This window comes from Nematolebias whitei, chromosome 23 (genome assembly GCF_014905685.2).
Source record: "Nematolebias whitei isolate Nwh7 chromosome 23, NemWhi1, whole genome shotgun sequence".
NCBI classification, from domain to species: Eukaryota; Metazoa; Chordata; class Actinopteri; order Cyprinodontiformes; family Rivulidae; genus Nematolebias; species Nematolebias whitei.
In genome coordinates this window covers 11733094-11754326 of record NC_056520.1, presented here as the reverse complement: position 1 = coordinate 11754326, position 21233 = coordinate 11733094, and the positions used below count along the sequence as shown (strand labels likewise).

Below are 21233 nucleotides of genomic sequence, written 5' to 3'. Positions count from 1 at the left end.
TGAGGTGGCTCGGGCATCTGTTTAGGATGCCTTCTGGACGCCTCCCTGGTGAGGTGTTCCGGACACGTCCCACCGGAAGGAGGCCCAGAGGAAAACCCAGGACACGCTGGAGGGACTATGTTTCTCGGCTGGCCTGGGAACGCCTTGGGATTCCCCCGGAAGAGCTGGCCCAAGTGGCTGGGGAGAGGGAAGTCTGGGCCTCCCTACTTAGGCTGCTACCCCCGCGACCCGACCCCGGATAAGCGGAAGAAAATGGATGGATGGATGGAGAAAGACATGTTAAACTACAATGTGTCCGGTAATTAGCAACAAAGGTGTCTTCAAAACTTGTGATCAGCCAGCCTGTCTGGGGATTTTTGGTCCAGGTCAAGGATGTTTATCACTAACCAATGTTAAATTAATGTTGAAACATGTGCGAGTTCTGAGTTATTTTCTCTCAGAGGAGCTGTTTGATCCTGCATGTACAGCTGGGAGGCCGAGGTCATCATGGACTGCCTGTGAGCTGTGATAGCCGATAAGCGTTTACACTATATTATATAAAAACAATTCTCGCACACTGTCCGGTGCAGATTCTCACGACCGGGCATGTGAGTGTGTCTGCCCTTGCAAGTAAAAACCAATTCTCATGTCCTCAAGTGTGACTGCTTTGAGTAATTAAGATGAATAGTGGATATTTTTATCCAACACAGCCTTAAAGGTGAAAAGTAGTCATTGTGCTGTTTGATAGCGTGGTGTGTAACACTTTAAACATGGACCACATACAGATATGACAGTTGTCTAAGGAGTTTAGAAAGAAAATATCATGTCAAAGTAAAGGCTACAAAGCCATCTCCAAGTGGACTGACGTTCCCCTGACCACAGCTGCACAGAATATTCAGAAGATTAAAGGTCCACAGGAAAACCTCCCTGGATGTGTCCACAAGAGGAAAACTTATGCCCAACTGGTTACCATTCACACGATCCGTCTCTTCAAAGACACCAGAACAACTTTCAAAGAGATCAGAGGTGAACTCCAAGAGCAACGTTCATCAGATCATACCATCTGTAACTGTTCGCATCAAAGTGGACTTAAAGGAAGACAACTGGAGACACAAAGGCATAAAAAATGGGATTTGCCAAAATACATATTGAGAAGCTACAAAGCTTTTGAGAGAACATCCTTTGGACAGATGAGAAAACTGAAACTTTTTGACGTCACATCAGATCTAAAGACCCGTTCCAAAAAATGAGAATATCATGGAAAAGTTGTTTAACTTCCATAATTCCGTTCAAAAAGTTAATCTTTAATAGATGATAAATTCAGGGTCCACAATTTAAACAATTTCAAGTATTTATTTGTTTATTTTTACATAATTTGAGCTTCCAGCTCATGAAACCCACGAAAACAGGAATTCAAAAAATTTGAATACCGTGGAGAAATCAGCCCAAATGTTGCAGGACATGAATGTTTTAAACTGAGTGTGACACTAATCATCTACTAAACTCAAAGCCCCTGCACAGGTTTCCCCAGGTGTTGTTAAATTGCTTCAATTTGGTTCAATTGTTTCAGTTCGGTTCAATATGGGGAAGACTGCAGACATAACAACTGGCCAGAAGACCATCGTTGATACCCTCCATAGGATGGGTAAGCCACAAAAGTTCATACCTAAAGAGGCTGGCTGTTCACAGAGTGCTGTGTCCAAGCATATCAATGGATAGTCTAGTGGAAGGGCAACATGTGGCAGGAGAAGATGCACCAGCAAAAGAGATGACCGTGGGCTTCAGCGGATTATCAAACAGAGAAGATTCCAGAATCTGGCAGAGATCCAGAAAGAGTGGAATGAGGCGAGAGTCACAGCTTCAAAAACTACCACATTCAGACGCAGCCAGAGATGGGCTACAACTGTTGGGTTCCTCGGTCCTCTTTTCCGATGAAAGTAAAGTGTCCTTTCATTCGGAATTCAAGGTCCAAGGGTTTGGAGGAAGAAGGGTGAGGAACAGAACCCATACTGCTTGAGGTCCAGTGTGAAATATCCACAGTCAGTCATGATTTGGGGTGCAATGTCCGGTGCAGGTGTTGGTAAACTCTGCTTTCTTAAATACAAGGTCACTGCAACAGTCTACCAGAATGTTTTAGAGGACTTCATGATTCCTTCTGCTGAGGATCTGTATGGAGATGCAGATTTCATCTTCCAGCAGGACCAGACCCCTGCCCATGCCGCCAGAAGCACCAAAACCTGGTTTGATGCCCATGCCACAGTGTTTGCCTGGCCAGCCAACCCGCCGGACCTAAACCCCATTGAGAATCTATGGAGTATTCTCAAGAGGAAAATGAAGGGCACCAGAGCAACAACAAAGAAGAGCTGACAGCATCAAGGAAATCTGGGCTTCCATAACTCCCAGTCAGTGCCACAGGCTGATTGACTCAATGCTGTAGTGATGTAAAGGCTAGGTGCATGCCACGTCGCATCAAGGCAGTGATTAAGGCAAAGGGATTCCCAACCAAGTATTGAAGATTGACATATTGTTGTGAAAGTACCATATTTTGATTGATTTGTTGTGATGCTAATGTCTTTTTTATCTGCAAAAACTGAGTAGTGGGCTGATGTCTTCACAGTATTATATATTTTTTTCCAAGATGGCGCCGGTGTGTAGGGCTTGCCGTCCCTCGCTCTCTGTTGTATCTATATTTTTATTTTATGTTTTCCTGTCCGCTGTGCTTGTTTGTTTCTATTGTACAGCACTTTGGTTGGCCTCGTTGCTGTTTTAAGTGCTCTATAAATAAACTGGCATGGTATGGTATAATTTTTTGAAATCCTGTTTTCGTGGGTTTCATAAGCTGGAAGCCCAAATTATGTAAAAATAAACAAATACTTGAAATCATTTAAATTGTGGGCCCTGAATTTATCATCTATTAAAGATTAACTTTTTGAATGGAATTATGGAAGTTAAACAACTTTTCCATGATATTCTAATTTTTTGGAAAGGGTCTGTATGTCCAGAGCCAAAAATGAACCCTGAAGGTGACTCGGTTCTGTTCTGCTTTGCTGCATCCGACACAGGGTGTCTACAATGAAATCTCAAGAATATCAAGGCATTCTGGGGTAAAATGCGCTGCTCAGCATCAGAAGGCTTGGTCTCAGTCACAGGGCAATGACCCAAAACAAACAGCTAAAAATACCATGAATGGTTCAGAACAAGACCTTGGGACTAAAACTTAAACCCTGTTGAACATCTGTGGAAGGAGCTGAAACATCTTGAGATGGAACCCTTCAAACCCGAGACAGCTGGAGCAGTTAGTTCATGAGCAGTGGACCAGAATACCCGAGGACAGGTGCAGAAGTCTCAGTTACAGAAATGGTCGCCTGAAACAGTTGTGCAACAAAATATCAAGAGTACCGTCCTTTTAGTCAAAGATCATTTTAATTAAGTTTGGTTTTAAAATAATTCTGTTGAACCAAATATCAAAAGACTGGTTTTACATACGTAACTCTTTTGAATTTGTTACTTTGATCCGTTTTAAGTTATTTTAGCCATCTTTGTAAATTCTTTCAAAAGGGCACAAATTTATCACTGCAGTGTTTCCCCTACATTACTTGCCTCGGCAGGGCACTCATCTCTTCCATGGTTTTCTTCAACGGGGGGGGGGGACTGAGACACGTCTGTGTTGCGTGCAGTTTGTACAGAAAGTTTACAAGGGGCGGGGGAGGGGTTGGGACATGGCTCAGCATGAGGGAAACGGAAAGCTACCTCTAGCTTTTTAGCTAGCATGCCTGTATTGCGCGCTGCTAGCTTAGCGCTACGTCAGTGCCGGCAGTTGTTAACGGGTGTGGTGGTTCGGTTCAGTAGGCAAGGCGCTCTGAGCTGTTGACAGGGCGGGGCGCCTTGTAGACAATAAATTTTAAACAATAAATCAATTAATCGCTTGATGAATTAAAATTATCAACCTCATTTTCATTTACCGGCTTTATCGTTTCTTCGTGTCTCTCTCTTTCTGAAGACACGGCTCAACTCCGGTGCTCTTCACTGACTCCTCCCTTTCCCGTTTCTCTATAAAATATGTTTTAATTGTCCAAAATTGCATTTTTGAATCGTTAAAAGCAGCTAAGCTGAGAAGCTAATCTACGAGATAAGCTAACAGGCCGACCTCGAGAATAAACCTCCGGCTTGTCGAGCTCCAAAAATCACGGGTGAAACCCGTGCATTGGCGTAAAAGTTGTTTTTCTCCGTAAAAAGAAGCTGAGAACTTGTTTACTGTTTTTTTTATTAAAAGCTGTGCGTGAAAAATGCTATGCTAAAGAGCTCAAATCACCGAGCGTCCGCCATGTCACCCCATGTCACGTCAAGGGCCCTCCCTCCCATTTTTCTTAAAGAGACACGCTGCTCAACTACCCATCCTCCGATTCAAACAGTCTTATACTGTCATCAGGTGGTCAAAAAAGGTACTACACTCAAAACAAATCAACATTTCTTCTAAAATTTGACAATTATTGTTAAATTTCAAACAATATTATCGTTTATCGCAATCAATTATGAGACAATTAATCGCCCAGCAAAATTTGTTATCGTGACAGGCCTAGCGCCTTGCTTGTATAATAGTAGGGGAAACACTGGTCTGTGAATAAATGCGTGATTCAGACTGAAACATATCGAAGAATAAAAACAAAGTACTCTGGGCCTGTTGGATAAGTTTAAAATAAACAACTCGTTGCGCAGATGTTTCACCTGGAAGAAGATTGGTAAAAACTCGGGGATACTGTCGGTAAACCTGCTTGGGAGAAGGTTTATTCAGAGTTTGTTATCATGGTGATAGACTGACTATCACTTACCTCTCTGGAATGGAAAACGCAAAGAGTTACACTAGACTCGGGGTCAACTAAAAACAAATGTGTATATTGAAAGAAATGAGGCCCCATTTCCAAACACACAAATTTTGCATCTTAGAAAACGTTACAAGGGTATAAATTACAGGCATCATTTACGAATACACACAAAGTTTTCAAGTAGCGCTCTTCAGCCGACAGGTCACAGGCGTGCCGTCCTTTGGGCTATATAAAAGTTTTCTACACAAACTGTTCATGTCTGTGGATGAACTTCAGTCTGAGTTCAACTGTTGTTAACCAGAGCTTTGCTCTTCCTCCTGCCTCATCCTCTTCCTCAGCTGCTCCCCGATGTCAACCAAAGGGTTCTTCCTGGAGGAGAGCATCTTCACGGCATCGATGAACCGACTGCTCTCGGCCTCCCTGCGCGGCAGAACAAACACCAAAGGTAAGTATGAGCTCACCGCTGATCGTTCGTGAAGTTAAAGAGCAAACAGGAAGTAGCAGCTTACAGGAGTTTACGTTTCTGTGACCGTTTCATTTGACTGAAGTCAGTTGGCTGAGGTCTCTTCACGGGCCTGAAAGGACAGGACAGAATAAAAAGAAGTTTGTTTAACTGAACACACTGATAAACAGCAAACGCTGTGATTTTAGTTCAACATTATTTAGACAGATACATGTTAAAGGTACAAACAGTATGATTTGGAGGTGTACATTGAACAGGTTCCAGTCTGGGACTAGAAGTAGGTGTCCATTTTATCGCCTGACGACGAAAGTGGAGCAATTATGTTTTTGCAAATGTTTGTTCGTCTGTACATACCACTAAAGATGGCCGCCACAACTCAACCATTTACAGACACTGAGCTGAGAGTGATCCACAAAACATACTTTGATCTTTAGCTAAGTCCTAGTGATCATGGATGGCAGCAGAAGTCAAGAAAGAATGTACGGCAAGCAGTTATGTCAAATATTTTATGCTTTGAAGCATGCAGGTGAAATGAGTTCATTCAGTGTTTCCCCTAGTTTACTTGCCTTGGCAGGGAGCTCATCTCTTCCGTGACTTTTTTTTTTGTCTATGAGGGATGGGGGTGAAGAGAGAGAAACGTCTGTGTTGTGCGCTGCAATACAATTATACAAGCAGGGCGCCCCACCCTGTCAACAGTAGAACCGAGTGCCCCGCCTACCTAACCGAACTCCCCCTCTCCCCGCTCAAAAACTCAGTACAAACAGCACGCAGCCCAGATGTGTGTCTTTCGGGGGGGTGGGGGGTGGGGGGGTTGCTGTAGAGGGTTCAGCATGAGAAGCAGAGCATTACCTATGTAGCTTTTTAGCTAGCGTATCTGTATTTCGCACGGCTAGCTTAGCGCTACGTCAGTGCCGGCTGTTGTCGAGTCGGGAGGTTGGGGGGGGGGGGGGGGGGGGTCAGTTCTGTTGACAGAGCGATGCGCCCTGCTTATATAATGGTAGGGGAAACGCTATTATTTCCTTGATGCCTAGCCTATTTTCCCACACTAGCACTGAGCTAGCCAAGAAGCTAACTACGCGTTTTAGCATTTTCGTTTGCATTTTCACATTGTGGGATAACAAGTTTTATAATGAATTGTATTTTGGTCAAAATAACAAAAGCAAACTTGCCTTGATTTTTGTTGTGTTTTATTTTTGTTTATTTTCTAAAGCGGCAAGGCATCCTTCTGCAATAATTCAAACTTTGAGTGGACACATGCTCTGCAGGACACATTAAAGTTTAGAGTGGATAAAAACTATGACTATTTAATTTATGCTTTTTTTAAACAGTGAACATGTTTATCTTGTTGTATAAAACCTGGTACTTTGGAGCCTCCCCACCACTAAGTGTGGTTGTATTTCTGTATTTTGCATTTGTCATTAATTTCTGTTCTACCAAATTCACACCTAATTGCGACCCTCATACTGAAGTATGAACCATGTTGTACTTAACTTTGGCAGCCATCTTGGATGAGGTTGTCTCCAAAAGTTAATAAGTTGCATCCAATGATAATTTTGTAAAAGTTTAATTAAATTCTAGATTTTTTTCATGAGATATTTTGCTAACGGCATTGACTTAAATAGTTAATGCCTATGTTTTAGTCAAACACCTTACACAATATGTAGTGCTCAGAAGATGTGTTGGACTTGATTACGCCAAATTTTAACTCAGTATTAGTTAAACCGACCAAATTATTTCCATTTTTGTTTTTTCAAAAGTGAGCTGGCTGTAGCAGCCATCTTGAATCGAGTTGAGTCCACCATTTGATCAGTGGTACATCAAATAATTACTTTCTAAAATATTTAATTAAAAGCTATCATATGGTTCATAAGATATTTTGCTAACAGACAAAAATCAACACATGCACACAGGCAGAAACACTTCCACATGCTGCAGCTTCCAACCTTGACGCTGCTCTCTGACTCAGTTGTGATGACACAAGAAATAAAGAGCGATCATTCTGACAACTGATGTTGGCTTTCAGAGTAATGATTTGGCACTTACGTTTTGTTTTTCCTGCTTTTTCGGCAGGATGTAACAGGTGCGGCAGTGGGGCCAATGAGCTGACAGAGCTCCGGTAAAGCGTCAGCCAGTGGCCTCATGTCTCCCACCACAGGCGTGGCCCGTCGCCGGGCCTCAGCTTCCTGCTGCTCCTTGGCCTTCTTGATGAAGCTGATCTCTGAGAGAGGCCACAGAAGAGAAATGAGTCACAATAAAGATCATAAATCTCACGTAAATCTCACAGTCATGTCAATCATGTTCCTCATTCGCTCTTGTGCGAGGCGGACGCCTTTTCTTCCCTCTCCCGTCCTCCTCCTGCTTTTTTGCTCTCTGTCTTGTGTATCGGAGCTTCTATTTACACATCTTCCGAAACGAAAAAACTACTGTCATGGATCTGATCAGCTGGACTTTCAACGCAATCGATAAAATATTTTCAACAAAGCGACAGGGTCCTGGAGAGCCCTCATGCCCCGCTGAGACACACGCGGCAGGATACGTCATGGATCTGTGGGGAGTTTGGAAGCTGATGTTTTCTGTATTGTCTCGGGAGGACGCTGAAGATGTTTATATAATTGGAATCATGATAGCAGGGTTTCTGCTTTTTGGGACCGGAGGACACCTATGTTATCGGCTATTGAAAAAGATGGCGGCAGCAGTTTCTGCCATTGCAAAACTGCTGCGTCTGTGTGAAGGTTTGGTTCGTGCTTCGAGCACTCAAAATCAGCTGATTTACGAGCTAAACTGTAAGATGGATGCGATTTGTGAGAATCGCAAGCCACCTGCGGCTTCTGGGACTCGCCAGCATGTTGGGGACGACCTTAGAGGGGGCTCATAAGCACAGACCAATGGAATGCCCACAAATATGGCCATTTTGGATCAAAAGTACCAGCAGGACTCAAGGCTGATGAGAAATAACAGACTGCCTGAAAAAAAAATCAACAACTGTGGCTTATCTGAATTTGACTCCCCCATTTGGCATCAAAGTAGGCCAACATCAAATTTCTTTAGGGAAATGGGTAAACTAAGGAAAAGCTCCTGATGCATGCTCAATAATCCAGGTAGAAAAATCTAAAAAAAAGTTAAATCTGGTCCTCTGGACATTCAAAAAAACCAAAACAACAAAAAAAAAAAAATTGTTGAAACATTTCATCTTTCATCCGAAAGACTTCCTCAGTCTGAGGTGCTGTATTCAGCTCAGTCTTATAAATAGCTATTATTTATTTACACTTTTATAAGACTGAGCTGAATACAGCACCTCAGACTGAGGAAGTCTTTCGGATGAAAGACAAAACGTTTCAACAATTTTTTTTTTTTTTTTGTGTGGTGTTTTTGAATGTCCAGAGGACCCGATTTAACTTTTTTAGATAAGGAAGAGCCCTGTCTATTGCACCCCCCCCACCCCCACCCAGCTCTACCAACTGAGCCACCATGCCACCCCCTTGAAAACCAATAGAAAAAATTCATTCAATTCAGTTTATTTAGACAGCGCCAAGTCACAACAGAAGTCATCTCAGGGCACTGAACAGAAACATTCATATACAAAAATAATAATTTAACACTATTTATCTGAGAAGCAGAATGCTTTGAGTTTAACTTCATCGCAGAACTCTCATCTTGAGCAAGCATTGATAGCTATTTTTTAAAGTGATCCAAACAGGCCAATTCATCAGACTATTTTTTGTTTCTTTGAGTAAAAAATAGTCTGATAATTTGGTCAGATCTTTGTGACATGCACAATTCAGCATGAATGAATGAAAATCCAGCTTCTATTATATAATCCAGAGTATTTTGTGACATAAGTTTCTATCAAAACTGCGTAGTGCTGATCATCTGGACAGCTTCTTTTTTTGTGCTGAAACGCTTCGCCTTCGATCCGGAAGGCTTCACCAGTCAAGGAAACACACAACAAAACCGATTCTTCCCCCAACAGCTTACTCCAAAGTGGAACAAACCAGTTCTGCTTGTGATAAGATGGTCTCTTTGGTACGCCCCCTCCTCCATTGCCAGCCCTCTTCCTTTTTATATTTTATATAGAATTTTATACCTGGATTATTGAGCATTGACTTTGTTGTTTTCAACCAGTTTGACAAGGAAGTCAACAAGGAAGAGGGCTGGCAATGGAGGAGGGGCGTACCAAAGAGACCATCTTATCACAAGCAGAACTGGTTTGTTCCACTTTGGAGTAAGCTGTTGGAGGAAGAATCAGTTTTGTTGTGTGTTTCCTTGACTGATGAAGCCTTCCGGATCCAAGGTGAAATGTTTCAGCACAAAAAAAAAGAAGCTGTCCAGATGACCTGACGGAAAAATGTTGGATTTTATACCTGGATTATTGAGCATGGACTTTGTTGCGTAGTGCTGAGCTTGCAGAGTGAAGCTGTTGTACATTACGATTTTTGAATGGCTCCAATATGTCAAGTTTTACAAAAGAAAAGAAGAATATAGCGTAAATCACTGACTACTTTACACTTTCTGCATCATGGCAACTCTTTCAGGTTTAATTAGGGTAGAAGATCCAAAAAGATGGCGGTATTGCTGATACCAATGAAAAAAAGGTTGGAACCCTTAAAAATAAAGTCATTACGTTCTAACTTTTAATTTCACATCAGTCCACGCCATCAGTTCGGTGCTTTGGTTTTCAATTCACCACAAAACATAAACATCAAATACTTGCTTTGTTCCATTTCATGAACATTGAGGACATTTTAAATAAGCTGTCATTCTAATTTCTCCATAATTCCTGAAAACTGTCATTCGTGGAGCCGGGCTTGGGTTTCAACAAGACTGAGACAGCGGCCATTAGCACCTAATTATATGTCTGAAGAAGATACGTGTTGTGTTACTGAAGAATTGATTGGTTCAGCACAAGGGTACGGTTACAAGCTTCATGCCAATTACTGGAGACGATAACGGCAGTGTTAGGGAGAAGGCATGAAAGACACAATAATAGACCTTAATCCAAAAATTGGTCTATCACTCGACAGAAATGTGTCCCGTAAAAGTGGATGATGAAGGAGGCTATATTTGCCAAGATTTCTGGTAAGACAGTGGTAAAAACAAGCATTTGAGTGGATAAACAGTATTAAAATAAACATACATTCAGAAAGTGTCAATTTATGGAGAAAAAAACACTAAAGGACAAACAATACAGTGAGACAGTAAGTAAAGGCACCTTTTTCAGCAGTCCCAGTGAAAAGTCTTTTCAGGTCCATCTCTAGGATCTTAGTCCATATAATCTGGGCTATCTTGACCATTTTTTATTGCTTGTGTCCAACAGTCTTTAAATCAAATCAGAACTTCTCAGTTGGATTGATGTCTGGGAGTTGCCTGAACCATTTCAGGACCTTTAACTAGTTGTCCCTCAGTGGTGTGTTTAGGGTCATCGTCCTCCTGGAAGGTAGACCTACATCTCACAGGCCCAGCATACTCCATCCTAAGCCGAACAGTTGATGCGCGGTCATGTAGTTGCGCATGTTCCTTTTCGCACACACCTTTCAGAGTCAACGAGACACAGGCACAGAGCTCCTGGGAAACCCCTCCCGCTGCAGTATACGTCATTGCATGTGTTTCTTCCTGTCAGAGTCTCCACTCCGTCCCTTCATCCACCATTTGGCCACAAATCTATCATGAAGAAAGTGCCAAACTTTTCAGCAGGCAAACTTCTCAATGCACAATGTCTGCACAATCTCCATCCAGGAGATTTGGGCCATTTGACTAATTTAGTGTTGTCATTTTTTTGTCATACAGCTGAATGTTCGAGCTCAATGACAAACACGCCCACAAACTTGTGACCAATCACGCAATACTTGGCGCATACACCTGTGAGAAAAAGTTCTGCCCAGGCCTTGTTTTGAGAAGGGGTGGACAAAGCTACTCTAAAAACAAAATAACACAATTTTCATTACACAACTACGTCACTGAGAGCCGATTGTGCTGCTTCGGATGGGTTATCCAGGGCCGTTCACTCTCTAATCTCTGGAAAACTCCAATAGGTTCTCTTCAAGAATTTGCTCCATTTATCTTTTCTTTGACTCTGACTGGTTTCTCAGTCCCAGCTCATGGAAAAACGTTGTCACAGCATGATGTTGCCACCACCATGCTTCACTATAGGTATGGACTTTTGGTTATGATGAGAGATGGTAGATTGGCATCAAACATCAGTGTTTCTTCTACCATTATACAAGTGGGGCGCCCCACCCAGTCAACAGAACCAAGCGCCCTGCCTACCAAACCCCTGTCAACAACTGTCGGTATTGATATAGCGTGGGGCAGAATACAAACGCGCTAGCAAAAATGCTACTGACATACCACTCCACATCCCTCCCCATTGATAAAAACCGGCAGCAACGTAACGCTAAACTAGCAGGCGGTTAACACAGACGTGACTCCGTCCCGTCCTCCTCGAACACCAGTCGACAAAAATAAAATACCATGAGAGCCCTGCCAAACAGTTTCCCATTTAGTTAATTTATGCAACATTTGTTTTTGTTTTTTCCTGCAACTGGTCTATGAAGTCCATGTCAGAGCAGGGTCAAGGACGGTGGCAATTTGAAGGTTCGACACAATATGCTGAACTGCTAGTTATTAACTGACCTTTTACAATGTGCTGTATGTGAATGTATTGCATTGTATACCTGGATTATTGAGCATGGACTTTGCTGTATTGCATTGTAGTAGAAACTGAATTGACTAACTAGATTTTAACCTATATTTGAATAGGATTTATGATTTAGACTAGAGGTTTTTTTGTGTGTGTGTGTAGTTCCCTAAGATGACTTTTGTTGTAAATTGGCTCTACATAAATAAACTGAACTGAACTACTTGTGGTAGTCTGCACTATTTAGGGCTGTTGAACTGGTGTTGAATAAATGAATAAAATGGTATGGTATGGTAATTATCCAAGGATTCAACTTTCAAAAATTCAATTTGTGATTTAAAGGTGGAGTTGGACTCCGTTTTTGGAGAACATGAAACACTCTCCTGCTGTGTATGAAGCATATGTCAACAGTGCATCGTGTACATTCCTCCCCAAAGTGCTGAGTGTTGATTAAAAACTCACTGTTGAGCCAATTTTCTCTCCGTTCCTTCATTTTCTCTTTCTTCGACTTGATTTTCTTTTCTTCTGTGCCTGTGGAAACAAGAGTAAATGGTAGCACACATCGATCCAAGGCTAAAATCATGCACAGAAGATACATCTGGCAGCACGACGGCTCAGTGGTTAGCACTGTTGCCTCACAGCAAGAAGGTCCTGGGTTCAATCCCCCGTTGGACCTGGGGTCTTTCTGTGTGGAGTTTGCATGTTCTTCTCGTGCTTGCGTGGGTTTCCTCCCACAGACAAAAAGCGTGCATGGTAGTCTGCCTTCAGGTCCAGGCCTCGCTTGCAAAAGAGATCTGTGATCTCAATGGGATTTGCCTGCTTAAGTAAAGATTAATAAATAAATCTAGGACTTGGTTTAACAACGCTTTCTGATTTTTTTCAATGCTTTTAGAACCATTACTTGCAAACAAAGGCAAGGAAACAAAACAAAACCAAAAGATGAGAATGTATTTTTCACCCACCTTCTACACTGCCTGGACAAAAAAAAGTCGCCACCAAAAAAAACCGGTCACACACTAATGTTTTGTTGGACCACCTTTAGCTTTGATCACGGCATGCGTTCACTGTGTCATTGTTTCAATAAGCTTCTGCAATGTCACAAGATCTATTTCCATCCAGTGTTGCATTAATTTTTCACCAAGATCTTGCATTGATGATTCGGCACTAACTAGGCATGATGGGTGCATCACTTCACCTGCCTCTCTTCCTACCCTGATGCGCCCATCACTCTGGAACAGGGTAAATCTGGACTCTTCAGACCACATGACCTTCTTCCATTGCTCCAGAGTCCAATCTTTATGCTCCCTAGCAAACTGAAGCCTTTTTTTCCAGTTAGCTTCACTGATTAGTGGTTTTCTTAAGGCTACACAGCTGTTCAGTCCCAATCCCTTGAGTTCCCTTCACATTGTGCGTGTGGAAATGCTCTTACTTTCACTATTAAACACAGCCTTGAATGCTACTGTTGTTTTTCTTCTATTTGATTTCACCAAACGTTTAAGTGATCGCCGATCACGATCATTCAGGATTTTTTTCCCGGCCACATTTCTTCCTCAAAGACGATGAGTCCCCACTATCCTTCCAGTTTTTAATAATGTGTTGGACAGTTCTTAACCCAATTTTAGTTGTTTCTGCAAGATGTTTTCTCTGCTTGATGCCAATGATTTGACTCTTCTCAAACAGACTGACATCTTTTCCACGACCACGCCATGTGCCTTTCGACCTGATTGTTTAAGAAATGAGAAGCAACTCATTGCACCAGTTGGGGTTAAATAACTTGTTGCCAGCTGAAATATAATCGCCCATGCAGTAATTATCCAATAGGAGGCTCGTACCTATTTGCTTAGTTAAATCCAGGTGGCGACTTGTTTTTTTGGCCAGGCAGTGTATAACTAAGGTTAAGTTTATTTTTCAAGGGCTAAAACTCACATACTTAACTCTGCTGCATTGTTACAACAGGACTGAATCCTTTAATTTACAATTTTTGAGAAAAAAATGTAATCAATAACGTAACTACTAAGGGGGTGATTCTCTGTTTGCACATCTGCTGGTGTATCAGTAGGAGCCATTTAAACGGGCCGTAGCCTCTGCACTCCAGAGATCTCGGCAGGCTTTTATCTGCCACCGCAGTGCTAAACAACAGAAGTGTTTCTGCTGCTGTTTGCAGTAAGAACAGGCAAAGATAGGCATCTGCTGCTGACTACAAATGTGGGCAGAGGTGAAGAAATCTAATCGCTCAAAAGCAGGTGGGGGGGTCATGTTAGGGAGGGGAGGGATGGAAGGTGGGAAGGGTGCTTTACCACCAATGTGCTCCCACAGAGAGAATCATCTTTCCATTGCTAGAGGAAATGGATAGCTGTGATTACGGATGAATGGAGGCAACTCCCTCCCCAACCCAGATAAATCTGGACTGAATGTCCCATTAGACTTTTTATCATCCTGCCTCTTACAGTGAGACACAAAATATTCACCCTACATTGGCATTTGCCTGCTTTGTTGCCTAACAAAATGACTTTGTGTCTTGCAAAAGTATTCATCCCTCTTAGTTGTTAAATAATTGGAGTAGGGATGCACGATATTATCGGCATGGTATCGGTAAATATTAAAGTTAAATTTCAATATCAGACATCGGCCATTCCATGAAAATAACTCGCCGATATAAAAGGCGCTGTCTTTGCCTGCGGCGGCAGCGCAACGCGATGACGTCACGTGCGCCTACCCAATCTCACGGCGGAGAGGAAAATTCAAAATGCCGGCGGTGTGGAAGTTTTGTTTTTCGTTGGTGAGGATGTCGGATTCCGAAGATTTATGGACTATGTTGAGCATCGCTACATCGTCCGCAGTCCGAGATATTTTTCTGACGTAACGTTACTCGAGTTACAAGCCGTCATTTCCGACGTCATTGAGAAGCTAATAGCTGATAGCACGACTTGTTGGGTGAGTTTTATCACAGACATTTGGACGTAGTGTTAGCCCCGTTAGCATGATTAGTCTTACGGCACAATGGACAGACACAAACTTTGAACTTAAAAAGGCTGTCCTTCATGCACAAGAGCACAGAGGATCCCACACTGCAGCTAGGAACCTGGAACAAGCCTCCACAAGTGAGACAGCATCGCAGGTGACTAATGCTAATAAATAACATTTAACACTTTTCATTTAATATAAGTTAAAGTGCTATGCGTATCATATGGCTGTTACTGAATATGTCACCAGCTGTTACACAATTTTTCTGTGTTGCGTGATTTTACTGCGAGACCCTCTGGTCAAAGCCACAGAGGAAACTGGTCGCCATTTTGTGTCAGCTCTCCATTAAAGCGGAAGGAGACGCCCACTAGAGGGTTGGAGGGTGAAGTGTTTCAGCGTGCACTGGCTGATCTGTTGCTGTTCATTTCTTAAGTGAGAATACTGGAAACTGTTAAGAGTTAACAACATATTATTTTGTTTGAAACATATGGCTAAAACTACATTTGATATATTTTGCACTGTTTTGCACTACAAGAAAGAAGCCTAATACTTGATGTTTTTTTTTTTAATTTAAAAACTCTGGACTTGGAATTTTCTTAATTGAGATTATTTTGTGGTATAGCAGTTTTCAAAATAAACGATGGCAAAAGGACACCCTTTACTTTTTTTCCATTCCTACTGCAAATTTTATACCAAAAACATATCATGATATATATCGTTATCGCCACCCTTCACAATACATATCGTGATATGAATTTTATGCCATATCGCACATCCCTATTTTTAAGTGCTAATCTGGTTAAATTCTTGTTAAAGTCGTTCCATGCACGCTCCCGCGGCCGCCATTTGGCAGCCAATCGATTTTTGGCACGACACCGGCCCCACGTTTCTGGGTGATCAGCGGTGACAGACGCATAATAGATACGACTTATACGGCGGTGCGACATGTACAACGGCAAGTACGATAGTATTTACTTTGCAATATACTTATTAAATGACATTTTTCTTGAGATTTTTTCCCCTTCTTTATAGTAAAGGTTTTTTTTATTTTTATTTTTTATTGTAAAAGTTTTAAAACCCAAATACTTGTTTTGAATGCACCCGGCCTCTTTTATCAAAATGTTCTTGTGACTTATCGACTCAAAACCTTGAATTCATCACTTTCACATTCCAAAAATGAAGATGTTACCTTTACTGTCTAGTGTGGTCGTTCCTGAAAATCTCTTCTCAGTTTTCTGCCATTACAGAAAGCTGAAAATGAATCCTACTACAAACTCAAGAAGTGGAGAGAACAAAAGATCACAAACCAGTAACTGCATTCTGATGCACTTTTACCACAGCTTGGATCTTGCGCACCATCTGGTGTTCAAATGGAGTAATACTTGAACCCTAGATGGTGCCGAGAAATGAGCTCCATCTCAGACTTCTGTTTGCAGGTTAAAGGTCATAATGGGACCATAAGGAAAAAAAGACTGAAAATGCCTGAAAAGAACTGAAGCAAAGGTGTAAAGAGGAGTGGACCAAAAGTCCATCGCCACCATGTAACAGATGTATTAAAGAAAACCACGACTGAGAGTTTTGGGTGGACTTTGGTTTAATTTTTGTTTCATGAATAAAAACATAATGGAAGTCATTGTGCATATTTGTACACTTTTGGTTAAATTTGAATAATTAAAGCACCTGGTAAAGACCAGAGCATTTCTATTAGATCCTGACACATAAAACCTTGAACTGAAGATCGGATTGTCTTTTCCCCATGACTGTACTTCCTGTGACCTTTGAAGATACTGAGCCTCTCAAAAACAGTGATGGCCTGCTTCTATTCGTCTGTTTCCACCATTTCCAATAGTCGGGTACACTGCTGCCACTGCCAAAGAAATATAAAGACAGCAGAGGGCCAGTTCTGCTGGTTCTGGCCTCTCCACAGGATCTGTACAACTCCAGGACCTTGAGGCGACTGTCAAGGGAATTTTGGTATAGGTTTATGGATGTTTGTCACCAACTAATGTTAATGTGTGTGAGTTAAAGAGTTGTTTTTCCTCTTGTCCAAGGATGCCTCCAAGTCTGTAAGCTGGGAAGCCGAGGTCATCTTAAGCGTGTTTTATAAAAACACTTCCTGCCTCACAGTCCGGTGCAGATTCTCAACGACGAGGCTCTAAGCACATACCTTTGTACATCTGTGAAAGCCGGTTTTCGTGACCGTCTGCCCTTACAAGTAAGCTTCCTTAAAAATCTTCGCCTCTCTTTGTGTGGCTCCTTTGTTTGTAGATACCAGTAGATAATAATAGGATCTTTATTTATTCAACAGCAACACAAAATGGTCGCTCACACCTCTCACCCCTGAAATACAACTTTCCGAGTGACGTTTCTTCCTATCAGATCGGATGGAAGGAGAGTACCATAGTTTTTGTCAAGGCCAGCCAGTTCCACTCATTTGTGTGTTTTTAATAACTCTGTCGAATCCAAATCCAAAAGCTATGTCTGATTTTGATTAAATGGTTTTTAGTAAATTTATTGTTTTTAGTACTGTTGCCAGTTTCAAATATTTCAGGCATCATTGTGGTTTTTTTCTTTCTATGTAGCAAAAACATACAAGTTTGTCCATGTCTGTATACGCCACGCGCTACTTTGAATGATTTTTAAAGAACCGTAAAGGAACAAGGCATCAGAAAGAGTAGGTAAACATCAGATAGTCTTACCTTTCTTAGAAGGTAAGGCAACACGTGGAAGTTCCTCAAACTTCAGGGTTTGAACCAGGGCCTCTGGAGAAATCTTAGTGCCAGCAAAGATGCTGGAGGGGAGGGAGCTCTGAACCAGAACCTGGGAGGGGAATACCCACAAATAAACACCTTTCAATCCCGTGCATTATTCAACGCATTGGTATTATACTCTTAAAAGTGACTTCCTACTTGTCAATTTAAAAGGAATAAGTTTCGATTGATTCATTTTATAGAAAACTAGTCATCGCTCGGCTCAAACATTCATTAACGAAGGAGCTAAAACATTGAAGCTAGGGGTGCGCCGATAAATTTATCGTCCCCGATTTCCTTAAATTTGGGGAAATCGGCCGATACTTGCACGAGAAACCGGTTTTACCGTTTTTTTTTTTGTTTGTTTTAACAATTGTCTAAACTTCATTTCTATTTCTATTACCTCATGGCCAGTTAAAACAAGTTTGTATTGTTTCTAGGATATTGTTCAAGGGTATGGTTTTCAATAAAATAAGATTGGAAAATTGAAGGTGCACTGTGACCTTATAACACCTGACAGTGTCGCTAATAAATAAACTGAAAAATCGGTATCGGCCAAAATCGAAATCGGCGATCGACCAGAAAACTGCAATCGGTGCACCCTTAATTGAAGCCCCTTTAATATAATTTTGTTCTAAATGTTTCGAGTTCAAGAAGAATCTTTATTATACCCAAGGGGCAATTTGTTTCACAGTCAGTACGCATAAACCATCCATACTAGACAAGACATTAAGACACTAAAATAACAATATGTGAATCATCACCGTTCATTGAGACGCCTGATCTCTACAGGGATAAATGAGTTTTTCCGTCTGTTTGTTCTACATCTGGGCTGCAGAGACCTGCATCCAGACAGAAGCAACCTGAGTGGGTGATCAGGATCTGCCAGAATCAGCCTGGCCTTGTTCACTGACCTCACCTTGTGTAGGTCAGTGAGGTTCTGTCGGGCTATGCCAGCAGTTTTGCACATCCTGACCATCCCCCGAGCTTGTTCCTGTTCTTACATGTTAAAAACCCAAACCAGCATATGAAGATGAAAGTCCAGACTCTATAAAACATGATAAATGGACTGCACTTACATGGCGCTTTTCTATCTGATCAAGACACTCAAAGCGCTTTACACAACAATCTGCGTCCTCATTTACCCATTCATACAGCTCTATACTAGATCTATACAAAGAATAATCAGAGCTTTATCACTTTCATACATTGATGGGGACACACATCGGAGGCATTTAGGGGTTCAGTCAGTGTCTTGCCCAGGGACACGTCAGCATGTGACTGCTGGTAGAATCGAACCCCCAACTCTCGTATTGGAGGACGACTGCTCTAACCACTCAGCCACAGCCGCCCTACTCGATAAAACGTGAAATCAACATTAAAACCAAAGATCTCCCGAGAACAACGCATTCTCTGATGGGCCTTCTTACAAAGTGAGTTCACATGGGGGTCAAAGGTCAATTTGTCTCGTTTCTCACCGATCAGTCAATAAAACATGCAAAATATACGCATAAACATGCTGTTTAGATGCGACTAGTGGTGCATAGACAAAATTAGCAAAAGACTGTATTAAAAAAAAGCCAACCATTTGTGAAGCACAACAGCTCAAACACTCACCGGCCACTTTATTAGGTACAACTTGCTAATACAGAGTGTGTGACCCCCTTCAAAACTTCCTTAATTAATCTAGTCAAGTATTCAACAAATTTTTAGAAACATTCTTCCGAGATTCTGTTCTATACTGACATGATAGAGCGTTATGTTGTTCATGATGTGAATCTCTGGCTGTGACTGTGGAGGCCACTGGAGTTCGGTGAATCGAGACCCAAAGGACCGGGCGATGTTTCCCAATTTCTTATTGTCCTATTTTGGTGAGTCCGTGTGAACTGTAGATTCAATTCCTGAAAATTGGACTTAACGTGACTGAACTGACATGATTAGTGGTCGACCAATAGATGTTTTTCTCTGACGATACCGACCTTTACAAATCGGGGCATCTGCAATTGTGCGTTAATACCATACATCAAATATATATTCTCAATAGTATTATCAAATCTTACTTCACTTTATGTAGTACACAAGTGTGTGGCATCAATAGGAATTATGTAACGAGTACAGAACACTTGCTGAACGTTTCGTGACAAATATTTTTTTAAATATGTAGAAAGCATGCCAGTTTTAGTGAAGGATTGCAACATTTTGTTTTGTTTAATGGAAATTCACAAAGTTAATTATCACAAAATTTAGCTTAGATGGTAGCCCACTGCTTCACATGTGTGCTCACAGTGTTTCCCCTAGAGGGGGGGGGGGGCAACACTGTCACATGTGCAATGGGTAAAATGCAGAAAATGTATTTCCCCATTGGGAATAATTTGAGTACAAAAAATAAATAAGGATAAATTAAAATAAAAAAAAATTAAAATCACAGATTTACCATTTTAAACGCAGACATTTTGGTATCATTAAAATATATATATATATATATATATATATATATATATTTATATTTTAATCAAAATCATTTTGTAGCGTACAACTGTTGAAACATTTGTTAGCATACATGCTAAAAGTCAACTTCCTGTGACAGTGAACCCCCCCCCCCCCCTTACTGGAACATCGATTTAGCCACCCCAATGAAAACTAAGTCCGCCCCTGTTTGTTTGAGGCTTACTTTCCAGTCCACTCAGGGACTGACAGACAGACTACCGTACTGTTACCATGGTGACCCACTGACCGGATGTTCCTTAGCTATAGTTACATCTCTTTTACAGTTCATTCATTAAACTGTGAGCTCTTAGCTTGATTTATTCCAAAGTTATGTCGGTATTTTAGCTATCAACACCCTTTAAAATGTCTAAATGTTATAAAACGAACCTGTTTGGGCCCCTCAGAGTGACTCTGGATGTTTTCTTCAGGTGTTTTCCTCTGTGGTTCCAGTGATGGAGGCTTCAGTAAAGTGTCGGGCAGCCGAGCAGTGCCGGGCTGACAGAAGCTCTCAGGCCGGGAGAGCTTCACAGCCTCCTGGTGAAGCTTCTGGCGGACATGTTTTATCTTCCCCACCATGTTTCTGTCTCTGAAGTGAATAGCTGAATAAACCTCGACGTGTTTTTGTTGTTTTTTTTTTTAGCAGGGCCGACAACGTGGGGGACATCCGTAAAGCTCGTTACACCACCGGAAACGGCTGCTTCGCGTTTTTCTCTGCAGCGGTTACGTCACCTACTTTATTTAAGTTTAACAACTTAAGTCAGTGTTATAAGTTATAAAGCGTCTCCTGGATGACGTTTTCGTATTTATTTAGTTTGTATATACCTATTAAAACACATGTAGTGTGTAGTTTAGTTAGTTATTTAAAATGTTTTAGCTTATTCCATGGTTTATTTTGAAATATAAACCGGAACTAACTAAAATTTTGACATAACTTTACTGAGTCACGCCTAAATACGTCCGTAGAAACAAAATGAGAGAATACGTTCCACATGACGTAAGGGAATTACTTTAATACCTTTTCTGTTTTATTATTTTATTTTATTTGTATCCCATGAGATAAAAAAATATATAAAATTTGTTGAGTCCAGAAAGCAAGAAGAAAAACGGTTTAATTATATGAAATTATTAATTCA

General features: G+C 41.4%; 1 protein-coding gene across 1 annotated transcript; it reads right to left on the bottom strand.

The window, feature by feature from the left end:
- Nucleotides 1-4565: 4565 nt before the first annotated feature.
- On the bottom strand, nt 4566-20782 carry slx9 (SLX9 ribosome biogenesis factor). Its single transcript, XM_037696392.1, has 6 exons — nt 20488-20782; nt 17563-17683; nt 12362-12430; nt 7309-7483; nt 5312-5377; nt 4566-5222 (listed from the first exon to the last, which is right to left on the bottom strand). The coding sequence occupies exons 1-6, from the start codon at nt 20674-20676 to the stop codon at nt 5096-5098; spliced, it is 747 nt and encodes a 248-aa protein (XP_037552320.1). The 5' UTR covers nt 20677-20782; the 3' UTR covers nt 4566-5095.
- Nucleotides 20783-21233: the final 451 nt, after the last annotated feature.

Bases quoted from the DNA above. Each gene is read 5' to 3' on its own strand.
- slx9 (XM_037696392.1), bottom strand. From the start codon at position 20,676: ATGGTGGGGAAGATAAAACATGTCCGCCAGAAGCTTCACCAGGAGGCT. The intron at 7,484-12,361 runs GTGAGTTTTTAA...GGCCTCTCTCAG, and splicing joins GAGAGAAAATTGGCTCAACA to AGATCAGCTTCATCAAGAAG. The intron at 5,223-5,311 runs GTAAGCTGCTAC...TCTGCCGCGCAG, and splicing joins TCACAGAAACGTAAACTCCT to GGAGGCCGAGAGCAGTCGGT.